Raw genomic sequence first — 13,782 nt, 5'->3', positions numbered from 1 at the left:
TCTCACCCACCGCTACTGCTATTGCCTCCACCTGCCTCCCAGGGGGGGCAGAAAGATTCTGGCATATTTTGTTGGGGGGGGCATTGGCATGCCCAATGTGGGCCGCCCCCACTCCAAGTATAAAAAAAAACAATCTCTGATGCCTAGTGGGCTTTCTGCACCCCTCGGGGCAGATCAGGGGCTATTGCCACCCCCAAATGCAATACAAAAATGAATTCCTGCCAGCTAGTGGGCTTTCTGCCCCCCCCGGGGGGAGGGGCTGAAAGACTGTGGAATTTTGCAGGGGTGGGGCATTGGCATGCCCATCTCAGGCAGCCACACCTCTAAATATGATTTTTTTTAAATCACTGGCATCTAGAGGACTTTCTGCCCCTTGGCTGGCAGATTGAGGCTTCTGCCCCCATCTGCATTGCCTTAAAAACAATTGGAGGGAGCAAAAGCCTTTACCCTAGGGGCCGCTCCCCCCTCCCTGGTGTTCAGTGGGTGGATCCCTGCTTGGGGATCAACATCCTGGGGCGATCCCCAAGCAGTGATCCCCTAGGGAGGGCTACCATTGGAAAGGGGAGATTCTCCCCTTTCCAATGATACCTCCAGTCTTTCTATGTGCTCGGGGGGCTGAGATAGCCCCTGAACACGTAGAAAGAGAAACTGAAATGAGCCTATTGGCTCATTTCAAGTTCAATTTCACTGAAATGTCGTCAGCGCGATGTGCACTCTGATCTTCATTTCAGGGAAACCAACTAAACAGCCTTGGAAGCTGGGGAAGCTCTTCCCCAGCTCCTGAGGCTGTTTAGGGGGAAAGGAAATCCCTCTGTTGCCTGCACCAGAGGGATTCCTTGTGTCATGACGTCAGACACACTGGAGCCATCCAACGCACCTGAGCACTTTTGCGTCGGACTGCTCCCTCGCTACCGAAACATGGAAAGTGTTAATGGTGGCCAACCAGGAGAATTGAATCAGAAAATGATCTGACCAGACTTGGGGTAAAGGGTTGTCTACCTGCAAACGCATATTAGAAAATAACTGATCAATCACATGTCCCGTTTGATGGCTGGGACTAAATATATGTTGAGTAGATCTAATGACATAATCACTTATTTAAGCTCTAATACGTCATTATTTTCCACCTTATCAATATGGAGATTGAAATCCCCATAAAATATAAATTATGCATATCTCAGTACCAGGTGTGCTTTAGAGACTTCAGAAAAGGGTCAGCAGGCCCTGGAGGTCTATAAATTAACACTCTTGCCGCATGCTGATGAGACAATGAGAAATAAAATTCCATCGCCTCAGCTCCAGATAGGCCCTCAAAATCGAACATCAGGCAGTGTAAGTCATCCCTGAGAATGATGGCAATTCCGCCTCGCCTACCGGACTGGCGATTCTTCCTGTGTATTTTATAACCATTGAGGATGGCCAATGCAGTGGCTGAGTTGGAGTGCTAGGGGAGCCAAGTCTCTGTCAAAAATAATAAGTCAGATGTGTCAGACTTGTCCTCACTCAAAAGATCGTAAATATTATCCGCATGTTTTGCATAGAGCAGGCATTAATTAGACTTGCCAAAAGCTGAGCCTTTCCTTTCTCCTGTCTCTGTGAAGGCCCTACCATAGATAGTGCGCTAAATGGAAAATTGCATTGAGGACATTGAACTTCAATAAATAATGGTTATAAAAATGGTACAACCTCACATTTCTTCCCAAGGGCAAGACTTAATAGAAGATCTCTAATATAATGTTTAGTTAGGATACCTTCTGGGGGCCCATGGGCAGCGTGGCTGGGGCGGGCCACTTCCGGGTGCAGATGGGCTTGCAAGGTGTGCCTGCGGCCAGCCTGCTGCACGTCTGTGCGGCGTACCCCGTTTTATACTTGTGGCCTGTGTAACAACTAGAGCATGCACTGCCTAGTATGGAGTCTCTAGTTGTTCCTGTGTTTCAAAAAATCAACATACACCAGAGAACGAGATTTTTAGCTCTTCCCTTAAGTCTTAAAGTGCCAAATTCAACCCATAGTACAACGATTGTTGAAAGCAGATTAAACGCAGTTTTAAACTAAGCGAAGTATGTGCAAATACTGACCTAATTTGAAATGGGGGAGACTTAAGTCAGGCCATTGAACAGAATCCCTGCCCTTACTTCCGTGGCTCCAGACTCACTACAGGGGTTTAATCACCCCGTTGTGTGGGGACAGGACACAGCCTATTCAGGTGTAAGTGAGGCTGTGCCCAGCTCCTCCCTCTGTTCCTCCCAGGATTACCCACCAAGTCACAGCTAAACTCCCATTGTGTTTGGCTGTCTAGAGGGCCTACACAAAGCCCAGCTGTCACTCACCCCAGTCAAGTGATCAGAGATGGGCAGCAGGCACCAAATAACTAAATTCAGAAAATGCCAACTAAAAGTGGCATTTTCAGAATTGCAATTTCACAGCAATCTAAGATGTGATTTTAAATTGTGATTTGAGCGACACCTAACTCGAAAAGTTTAAAATTTCCAGATTGTGAATTACACTTATAAGAGCTAATAAGGTAAGCTTAATGTTATCATGTGGGAGAGATAGGCCTTGCTATAGTGAAAAACGACTTTGGGAGTATTTCACTCCCAGGAAATGTAAAACTTAAAAGTACCTGCCCAGCCTTTTAAATAAATTGCACCCTGTCCTCTGGGTTGTCCAGAGCCTACCAGAGGGGTGACATATAAGTATAAAAGGAAATGTTTGGGCCTGGCAAAAGTTTTTTTTTCTCAGGTCGAAGTGGCAGTGTAATCTGTACATACAGGCTCAACAATGGCAGGCTTGAGACATGGTTAGAGGGCTACTTAAGTTGATGGCATAATCTGTGCTGCAGGCCCACTAGAAGCATTTAATTTACAGGCAGGACTTAGGCACATGTAGTGAACTTTACTAGGGACTTATATTATATGTAATTTAAATATCCTAATTGGGTATGAGCCAATGTCACCATGTTTTAATAATAGAGAGCAAGCACTTTAGCACTGGTTAGCAGTGGCAAAGTGCACAGAGTCACATGACCAACAAAAACAAATTCAGCTAAAAGTGGAGGAGGAAGGCAAAATGTATGGGGGTGACCCTGCAGAAAGGGCCATTTCCAACACACACTCACACATCAAAATTAGGCCTGGGCAGAATTTCAATTATGTTGGACTAATCAAAGTAATTTGGGGAAAGAATCCTGCTGCGAGGGCACATTTAGCGTGTGTGAGCAGCTGCTCCTTCCCCTGCTCGCTGTTCATGGTCTTTTGCATTTTGTGCTATTTCTTAGCCCAAAATATATCCTTGAATCATTTCTGGATGTTAGGGTGCATTTTGCTCAAAATAATTATAGTGCTAAATGCTGTGAGGAAGTTGTGGGCAAATTTTTTCCCAACTGTGGGACAGATTTACAATTACTGGCACATCCCTGCATATCGTCAGGGATGCACCAGTAATTGTGTGCCGCAGCTCCGCCACCCTTGATGCGCTGCGTTTACAATGCGGCGCAACATGGGGCAAAAACAGCATCTGTGCCGTAAAAGTGGCGCATTGCTGGAGCAATGATCAGGGGGGCCCTTGTGCACAATGCTGTGTCAATCCTTACGCCTGCTTTAAGCATGCTCAGGGTTTTGACGCAGCATGGGCCCAAAAGTTACTGAGTGAAATATTGTAGATTTCACTCAGCCACTTTTGGGAGGTGTTCCTGCGCCGGAAAGCCTCCCCCTGCGATGGTACGCCTCTTCTGGTGCAGGGCTTTACAACGTGACGCATCTGGGAGAGTGACACAACGGCGACATAAAAGCGGCGCAAGGGGCTTGTAAATCTGCCCCTTTATATTTAGCGAGCACCTGCTCGCGCCCGCTATTCATGTTCTCTTGCATTTAGCGCTATTTCTTAGTGCAAAATGCATCTTCACATCCACTTACGACATGATGGGTGCTTTTGCACTAAATGCAACTTTTTTTCTTCTTACATTGTTCTGCATCATCTTGTGCAATTTGTAGGTAATTCCGCGTGACTATGACACACGAAATTACACGAGTTACAACGACCCCTAATCCAACATGAGCAATCAATAAAGAAACTTAAACACCATATTTAATATTAGCATACAAAAGGATTTAGATCTTCTGAATACATATATTATTTACACTTTGTCAAGTCATTACATTTATTTTACAATGTTTATTTTCCGAAAATCTGCACAATTCTATCTTTACTCTCGCTTATTTCTGATGCTGCATGCCGGCTGCAGACCCTAAAGGACCGAAGACAAATTACCAAAATGAAGGGCTTGTCTTATTCTGAGGTCCTGAAACCTCCTCGAACTTTTCAGGTACTCTTTTAGCCCACATTGATCATATTCATGTACTGAAAGTTTCGAAATACATGAAGTCAACTTTTCTTCCCTTTTCCTCACTGCTGCTGGTTCATCAGACAAGATTAACATTCCACAAAGTAAATAAAGAAAACGAGTTAAAGATGACATTTTTTACATATAAAACAAACTTATCCCACCATTATAGTGAACTATATGAAGGATGTACACACATTATTATTTTTTTAGGAATTCTTTAATGTTAAATTGGGTGCTGCTGAAATTGTATGTGATGAACTCGATTTTGTTTGCTCTATAAACAGATCAAGACCAAAAATCAAGAATAATGCTTAAAAATATTTGAGTGCATGTTGTGCATGCATTACTACCACATTTTCTCAGAAGTGACTACAAAGCACAAGAAAGCACTACTGAACTCTTGATTGGTGCAGCTCTAAAAAAAGGGTGGAAAAAACATATGCACTCAATTTTGCCATTGCCCTTAACATGCTTTTCTATTACTTTCTTTTCATAGATTTAATAAATAATCCACCTGAAAATTTCTTAGCATTCTGGAGTGAAGTCCTGGAATTTTTTCCAGGTTTCACCAACTTGGGCTGAGCTTCCATTCTCCAAGCCAAAGCTGCATCCAGGAATCTTGTTAGGTATGTTCGGCTAAGGCATTCCTTTCATTGTTAGAGGGCAGCACCTGAATGATTAACTTATTGTAGGCAATACCATGGATAAATGATAAGAATATATTTTCATGATAAAATATTAGCAGTTGTCTCTTGGAACACTAGCTCTTGCTTCATAAGTCCTTCCAGCCCTGGCGAATCAGAGTGGGATCCACTGTTGATTGTGCACTCATCATGCATTGACTCCGGATGGAAGAGAGTAGCCTCTGGAATAAAGAGAAGGCATCTTTGGAGTCTGTGTTCTTCAACATGCAATAATCACTGACCACCCAGTTGCCACCACTCCTTTCTTCACAATGCCTACCAAAACTGCTTCCATGGCTTATAACGCAGAGGGCTAACCACTATACGATCATGTTCTCACAAACACAAAGCAGAGAAAGGCCCTCAGAATTTGGAAAAGTCCTTGATTTAACCCCTTCCATGCTGGTGACGAACCCCAGCCGTCATGCACTACGGTGCTCGTGTGCTGATGACGGCTGGGGTTCGTCATGGCCCGCCCGTGTTCGGCCGGCGGCCGCACACGGGAAAAAAAGCGGCCGCATCGAAGGGGTTAATTCATGGATTCCCATATGTCGTGATGTTATGGTGGCATCTTCATTTATTCAATCCATTCTATAAACTTAAACACTGGCTGTTGGTTCAAAAAGCGGGTATTGTGGCTGCTCTAATTTTCTATAGAATATTGATGTCACTTGACATGTGTAATTAAGACGATTTTCACTGTTAATAAACCGCTTGAGACATTAACCGACAGTCATCCCTGATGAAGTCACTTTATAGTGGCGAAAAGCGTTTACTTGGCTGATATGGTGTTTACTACGAGACATGAAGTTGGATTGAAGAATAAATATTGATTGTATTCTTTACAACCAATGGTGTTTAAGTTTATTGGATAGACTGGTTATAAAATATTATGTCATCATAATATCATAGACATAAGAAATTTCAGTTAATTGCATTGTGATAAAAGGACCAAGGACTATTTTACATTTTGAATACTTCTCTCTGTTTTGTGTTTGTGATTATGTGTTATTTAGGAGGTTTTCTGGCAGTTTGACCTCGGGGGCTATGCACCTATGCTTACTTATTATTGTAATTTGTACTAGGGTGGTGGAGTATGACCATTACTGCAAAATCTGTGATGTGTTTAACTATACAATCAACACACCATCCTTGGCTGCTTGCCAGACCCAAACACAGTCCCCAAACACAAAGGCTCTAACTTGTATTGTGCTGTGATTAGCCTGAGTCTTTGTGTAGTGATTCTCTCCACTGCATTAATGAGGCAGGAATCGAATTTGCCTCATTGAGCACAGTTGTTAGTTCAGGGTTGCAGGCCTTCATGGAACAACAGTCTAATTTGCATTATGCTGACATTGTGACCGCTATTCACCGAAGGGCCAGGGGTCAGAGAGCCACAAAACATGTCCCAATGCAACAAGTATTTGGAAAATCGATGGGACCACTGCGTTCGCTCCCAGTGCCACCCACCCTGCACACACCGAGGGCCTGATTCTGATGCGGGTTGGAAAGCTTCCTGACCGAATCGGGTTGGACATGGTTTCCGACCCACTTGGTTCGGGAGAGACCGACCGATGGAGTACGATGCATCCGGATGCTTCCAGATACGATTTGGTTGGACTCCCATTGACTTCAATGGGAGCATATGTTCCTAACCGTTTCATAATTGGGCCCTGGGTCGGGAAGACACCTTCCCGATCCGATTTGGAAGGAGCAAATGCCATTAGGAGGCCTTCCTAATCGCATCAGAATCAGGCTATGGGTGGGAATGCTTTCCTAACCGCATCGGAATCAGGCCCTGAGTGTAAACTGTCAGAAGTTGATAGCTTACACTTGGTGGTTAGCCCCAACCCTCAACATGGGATAACTATTCCAATATTTGGACTAAAGGCATTTGTGCATTAGATTGTGCATGATGCTTCTTTGGCATCCGATATGTGCAAGGCAATTTTCAAACATCACAAAAGTGATGTCTTTTATGAATTGAGATGTACTTATGAGCATTGCACTTTCCATTCACAAACACGACTGCGCTGCCTTTACAAAGGCAAAGCACATTTGTGTACCTGGCCTTATTTTTTTAAAGCACAGCATAGCTTTACACATACACACCATACCATAACAAAGATAAGACCTCACTCGTTCACTACTGTAAATGCCAAGCAACACCCTTTAAAGGTACCATGACTCAGAAACTCACTGCTTCGGAAAATTGAAACAAAGTACCTATTCCTAGATACAGTAACAATCTGATGCATTGGACTGGGAAGACAGGTGGGTGAACGTAACATTATCTGACCTGCCCCAGACACCCTGAGATTGAACACGGCGGCCAAAGTAAAACCATAAGGATCCTATGCTGAATCTTATGGTGGCAATAGCCGCAGGACCACGTGGGTAAAAATTCAATTTGGGGACCACAAAGGGTTAAGGGAAGTCACTTACCCTCTTTCATCGGTCTTTTTACAGTATTTCAGTAGGAGAATGGCTGAAAAACATAAGGTGCAACAGATGAGGCACTTTTTGAGGACAGTGTCCTACACAAAAGACATAGCAAACTTACTTGAAATGTGGAGACTGCACGGATAAATGTGTGTTAACCAAAGACACGCATATGGCAGCACAAATATAGACAACCAAAATCTCATGGACTTAAGAATATACTAAGTACTATTTTTAACTCTACATCTACATGCCTACAAAACCTATATATTTCAATGTGTACGTATAAACACACACACACATGTATATATGTATATATATATATATATGTGTGTGTGTGTGTGTGTGTATAGTATTGTATTGTATTGTATGGCATACTTGTGTAGCGCAAAACTGTCACCCAGAGGGTATCCTGGCGCTTGACTTGATCAGCCATACGCAAATTAACACTGCTTCAATCTTTATACTATCCTGGGGAAAAGGTGTGTTTTTAGTCCCTTTTTAAAGGATCAAAGATCCTCCTTGCTTCTTAAGGGCAAGGGTAAAGCATTCCACAGCTTGGCTGCGGTGTACCTAAAGGAGCGTCCACCCATCCGAATCCTCATAATATTAGGAATTATCACCAATCAGGCTGATGACGAACAGAGGGGTTTAGTGGGATTATACCAGGAAAACATTGTCTGCAGCGAGACCGGTCCCTGACCATGAAGGGCCCTAAAAACAAGACAAAGTGCTTTAAAACCAATGCGCTGGGCAACTGGCAGCCAATGGAGATCCATAAGCACCAGGGAAGAGGAATCAAGACGCCGTCTGGAGACAGCTAATTTTGCGGCCATATTCTGCACTCGCTGCAATTTGCCCACTAGAGTAGCTGGCGCACCCAGAAGTAGCGCGTTGCAGTAATCAAGCCTGCTTAAGATGATACTACGCACTACCTCTGGGCGGGCATGGGGCGGGAGGAAAGAAAGAATCTTCCGCAATGTTCGAAGTAACAGCATACACGTTGCCACAGTTTTGTTGACAAACGCATTCAGCTGTAGATTGGATTCGAACAGCACCCCCAAATTCCGAGTTGAAACTGCCTCTGCCTTCGTACATTGGAAGGAGGAAGGCCAAAAGTCAGATGGCAAGGGCCAGGGAATACGATCTGTTGAGCAGTGCAGTATCTCGGTTTTTGAGCTGTTAAATTGCAAAGATTTCAGGCTCAGCCATTCTGCGGTAGCTGTCATACATCGGTGGTAAGTCTCCTGCGACAAAGCATCCCTACCCTCAAATGAGAAGATAAGTTGCATGTCGTCGGCATAGTTGATGACCGCAATGCCAAAGGACTTGATCAAACTGACCAGGGGATGGAGGTGTAGATTAAATAGAACGGGGCTGATGGCCGACCCTTGTGGTACGCCCTGCCCCACTTTCTTGATGTCCGATCGGTAGGGCGGCAAGGCTACCACCTGGTGTCTATTACCAAGGTAGGAGATCAACCGTTGCTGGGCCAGGCCGGATACCCTAATATCCTCTAGTCTCCTGATCAGAATGGCGTGGCTGACCATGTCGAACGCGGCCGACATGTCGAGCAGCACTAGAAAGGCTGCTCGACCAGAGTCGACACGCGAACGAAGGTCACCCAAGGCGGTCACCAATGCAGACTCAGTACCATAGCTGGCCTGAAACTAAACTGAGCCTCATCCAAGCAGGTGTTAGTCTCTAGAAAACTGGACAGATGTTTTGTCACCAGTTTCTCCAAGATCTTAATTGGGAAAGGGAGCAGTGAGATAGGCCTATAGTTTGCTGAGCAAGTAGGATCCAGTGTCTCCTTTTTCAGAAGCAGCGATACTACAGCCAGCTTCCAACAGTCCGGCACCCGAGCAGTACTAAAGGACTGGCAGCAAATAGCAAATAGCAAATAGCAAATAGCATATATGCAAACATATATACATATGCATAGTCAATGAACAGATATGTGGAGTTTAATATAGTAAACTTATACATATCTAAATTTATTTACCTTGTGGCTATTTTAGTCATTGATATTTTTGAGATGATATTTTAGTTGTATGTGTTAGAAATGGGGGCTCTAGTTGGCAGAGATATGCACCCTGTCCAAGTAGGAACCCCCACTCTAAACAGGGTATGTCAGATACACACTAACAGATAAACAGTGCTCATCCTCTGGTAGCTTGGCACAGAGCAGTTAAGTTTATCTGAAGAGTTAACGTGTAAAGTATTTGTGCAGCACACACACACAACACACACACATACACACACAAATACAATTAAAACACCACAAAAAGACTCCAAAAAGGTTTAGAAAAATAGATTATGATTTTATAAGTAAATCAAGATAAAACAACATAAATCCTATAAGGTGAAGTTTAGGTATGAATTTCTAAAGAATAAAGAGTTCTAGTGCTTAGAAGCAATAAGCGCCATTAGTGGTTATCTGGTCGTACTGGACTAGGGCAAAGTCAACAGTTTAAGCAGACCGTGATGGAGCGCAGGGCACGCAAAAGAGCCATGCAGGACAGGTGAACAGTGTATCTTGGTCCTCGTCGCAAGCAGCAACTTGCGGGGTGCAGACGAATGATACGTCGATGTCAGCCCCTCAGTCGAGATAATTCGTCAATTTTCTTCACGCTGTGATGTCGTTACGTCTTATTCATTGAGCGAAGCACCGGTTCTGAGTGCAGTGGTTCCAAAGAAGATGCACCGAGTTAATACACGTTGAAGGCGAGATGCAGGATCAAGGAGGTTCTGCAGCCATTATTCTCTTAGACCTCAGTGCTGCCTTCAATACGGTAGACCACTCTATTCTTATTCAGAGAATCTGAAATCGAGGTATCGAGGGCGGTGCACAAAAATGGCTTTCCTCCTTTTGGGAGAACAGAACTTTTCAGGTGGTAGACCATTCCTGCTAATAATCTGTTAGTCTTCCTCTTCGCTGTGGGGTACCTCAGAGGTCTGCCCTGAGTCCCACCCATCCTGGCTGATTTTTTGCACTAATTTGGGTTGTCATTTGTCTATTAGGCTGATGATACCCACTTGATTATGTAAATCTTCCCAGACACCATCTTTCTTTGATGTCTTACCTCTAGTAGGTGGCTGGATGGATGGCCAGCCGCCAATGGAAACTTATCAAACAAAGACAGAAGTCATGCTGCTGGGCAATATTTTTCAACAATGGTCCAACCTCTATGTTTCTATTGCTTAAGTAAGCTTCAAGTCCAAAAAGCTTGATAAAAAGTCTGGAGATATGGCTGGGCCCTAATCTCATGATGGCCCACCAAGCTAAAAAGCTTGGTCACAGTTGCTTTGACATTTTGAGACCGTTAATCAAGGTTCTCAATCTCCTTCCTTTTACAGCTAGAAGAGTGATTGTTCAGTCCCTTGTACTATCGTGCCTTGTCTACAGGAATACCTTGTATATTGGCTCCCCCAATATGTGGTCAGAAGGTTGCAGGTTGTGCAGACCACTGCTGCCCGGCTCTTGATGAATTTTCCAAAACATCAGTCCGCCAAAATGGCATTAATAGATCTCCACTGGCCTCCTGTGGAGCGCTGAAGGCAATTCAAGTCCCTTCAAGGTTGGAGATTGCTTCTGCGTGGACAAGCAAGTCGATGATAACTATGCTTCGCTGTGCCTTAAGATTACTTCGACTGTGGACTCTCACGCCCCCCTAAAAAAACACAGCTGTAAGGGTAGAGTTTCTGCCCCCTGGTTCAATGACACTCTGAATAGTCTAAAGCTAGCTTGCAAACAGGCAGAGAGAAGATGGAGAAGGGGTTATAATGAGACAGATAGGCTGTTTTGGAAGCACAAAATCTTGGAGTACAAGACATTGATTCGAAAATCCAAGGCCGACTACTTCTGCTCCACTATATGCAATGCTGCGAATAGCTCAAGGAGTATTTTTAACATACTGAACAGTCTTATTAGTCCTGACTGTGCAAAGAACTCGGGGGCATATTACCAACAACTAGCGATAATTATCGCTATGTTGGCTTAGCGGCAATATTTTTATCGCCGAGCTGCGGCGATGTTTATCGCTTAGGAACCTAGCTATTATCAAGGTTTATCTCCTAAGCGATAAAAATCGGCCGAAATGCATGAATATCGCTGAAAAGTCAGCGATATTCATGCATTACCGAGCTAATGCTCTTAGCCATGTTATCCACCTACTATTGGATAACATGGCTAAGAACTGCTCTGGGGCAGGTGTTAGCTTTTGTAGATATTCGCGCTTAGCACGAATATCTCCAAAAGTTGGTAATAGGAGATAGCGATGTTAGCGACTGTTTCCAGTCACTAACATCTTGGCACGCCCACTTTGCATGTCATTAGTGATAAATTTCACTGACATGCAAAGCGGGGCCCAAGATGGTCGCTATCTCCTACTAGCTGTCGCTAACTGGTGTTTGCGACAGCTAGGTAATAGGGAGATCATTTTATCTCCGCTTTCTTGGCTTTTAAAGCCAAAAAAGCGGAGATAAACTCCCTTGATAATATGCCCCTCGGTTCCCCCTTCACAGGAACTCTGTGACAACTTGGCCACATTTTTCAGAGAAAAAATTGAGCTAATAATCAAGGAGCTTGAGGATTCCTCTGAGTCCAGTAATGCCCTTGCTCCTGGAGGCCAGGCTTCGGAGGTTGTGGATAAATGCCCTATCTTGCAGCTTACCGACCATCTATCGGAATTTCTGCCGTTAACAGAGGAGGATTTCAGCAGGCTGGCATGTGGTACCTCCTCGGGCTCGCCTTTAGACCCAGTCCCACATAAGATCTGGAAAGAGTATGAAGAGAAACTTTTTCCTACTCTTCGCCTAATTTGTAATCAGTCACTGGCCAGCGGCACTGTCCACTCTCACTGGAAACAGGCCCTGGTATCCCCGCTGCTGAAGAAGCCTTCCTTGAACCCTAAGTGTTCAAGAAACTACAGACTGATTTCGTTGCTACCTTTACCTGCAAAAATTGTTGAGCGCCTTTTCCCTTTCCAAACATCTGGAGCAGCATCAGCTGTTAGAGGAAGTACAATTTGGATGTCGGCCGGCCCATGGGACCGAGACGGCCTTGGTGACCGCTGTGGACAAGCTTCAAAGGCGTGCAGACAGGGTCAGGCAGTAGCACTGATTCTGCTAGACCTGTCTGCCGCCTTTGACACGGTGAACCACGAAATCCTTCTGAGAAGACTGAGTGAGGTTGGAGTGAGTGGGTGCGCCCTGCGATTGGTTCGATCCTTTCTGCAGGATAGAAAGCAGGCTGTGTCCCTTCCCCCTTTTCAATCTGCTTTCTCCTCTGTGCCTTATGGAGTTCCTCAAGGTTCGGCAATTTGCCCTATTCTGTTCAATCTTTACCTAAAACCCTTGATGACGGTTATCAAATCTCATAAGATTGATATTATAAACTATGCTGACGATACTCAGCTTATTCTCTCTTTTGCGGGAGTGGACTCGACGCCGCTGGAGGTGTTTCACGAGTGTTTGCGGGATACGGCCAGCTGGCTACAGAATAATTCCCTACAAATTAATGCTGGCAAGACAGAGGTGCTCTTCTCTGCAGGGAACAGGATTCCTCATCAATTCCCTGGTAATTTCTGGCCTCCTGAAACATTGATCAAGGTGCGCCCAGTTAAAACTTTCCGCAAGTGGGTATTATGCTGGATAATAAGCTTTCCATGGAAGCGCAGGTTGCGAAAACAACCACTTGTTGCTTTGCAATTATCAGGGCCCTTCGGAAGATCTTACCTTTATTGCCCTTCCATGGGCGGACTTTAGTGGCTAGATGTACTATCTTGAGTAAGCTCAATTACTGCAATGCCCTCTTACTTGAATCCCCTGGCTTCCTGTTGGATAGACTCCAAAGAATCCAATCAGCTGGAGCTAAGTTAGTTTTAGGGCTGCCACAAAGATCATCTGCATCAGCAGCTATGGCGGAACTACACTGGCTTCCCCTGAGGCAAAGGTTAAATTCAAGGCCCTCTGCCTCGTCTTTAAGGCTCTGCATGGGCTAGGACCCCAAGCTTTGCAATCTAAATTTGTTTGGTACACTTCCACTAGACTGCTTCGCTCCTCATCGACTAGACTGGTGAGAGTACCTAGGTTTCAAAATTCTAGGTCTGGTGGAAGATCTTTTGGGATGGCAGCGGCCAAACTGTGGAACAGCCTCCCTTGGGAGATTAGGCAAATCAGGGAGTTTCTCCCTTTCAGAAGAAGTGTGAAATCTTGGCTATTTCCTAAAGCCTAGTTCCAGTTGCCCGCCAGACACCCCCTCCTCCCCTCATTTTAGCCATCAGCGCCAGGATGCCTGCAAGGTGACAG

General features: G+C 44.7%; 1 protein-coding gene across 3 annotated transcripts in view; it reads right to left on the bottom strand.

Annotated features, from left to right (window-relative positions):
- Nucleotides 1–4,540: 4,540 nt before the first annotated feature.
- LOC147701274 (uncharacterized) overlaps nucleotides 4,541–13,782 on the bottom strand; it is a 167,112-nt gene continuing 157,870 nt past the window's right edge. For all 3 annotated transcript variants that reach the window (XM_086930004.1, XM_086930003.1, XM_086930005.1), the window contains 2 exons: nucleotides 7,474–7,516; nucleotides 4,541–5,210 (listed from right to left, as the gene is read on the bottom strand). In XM_086930004.1, the coding sequence (XP_086786130.1) occupies nucleotides 5,177–5,210; nucleotides 7,474–7,516 (77 nt within the window). In that variant the 3' untranslated portion in view covers nucleotides 4,541–5,176. The remainder of the gene's footprint in view (nucleotides 5,211–7,473; nucleotides 7,517–13,782) is intronic.

Source organism: Lissotriton vulgaris, chromosome 7 (assembly GCF_964263255.1).
Source record: "Lissotriton vulgaris chromosome 7, aLisVul1.2, whole genome shotgun sequence".
NCBI classification, from domain to species: Eukaryota; Metazoa; Chordata; class Amphibia; order Caudata; family Salamandridae; genus Lissotriton; species Lissotriton vulgaris.
The sequence above is the reverse complement of the archived record's forward strand: the minus strand, read 5'-3'. Positions and strand labels throughout refer to the sequence as shown.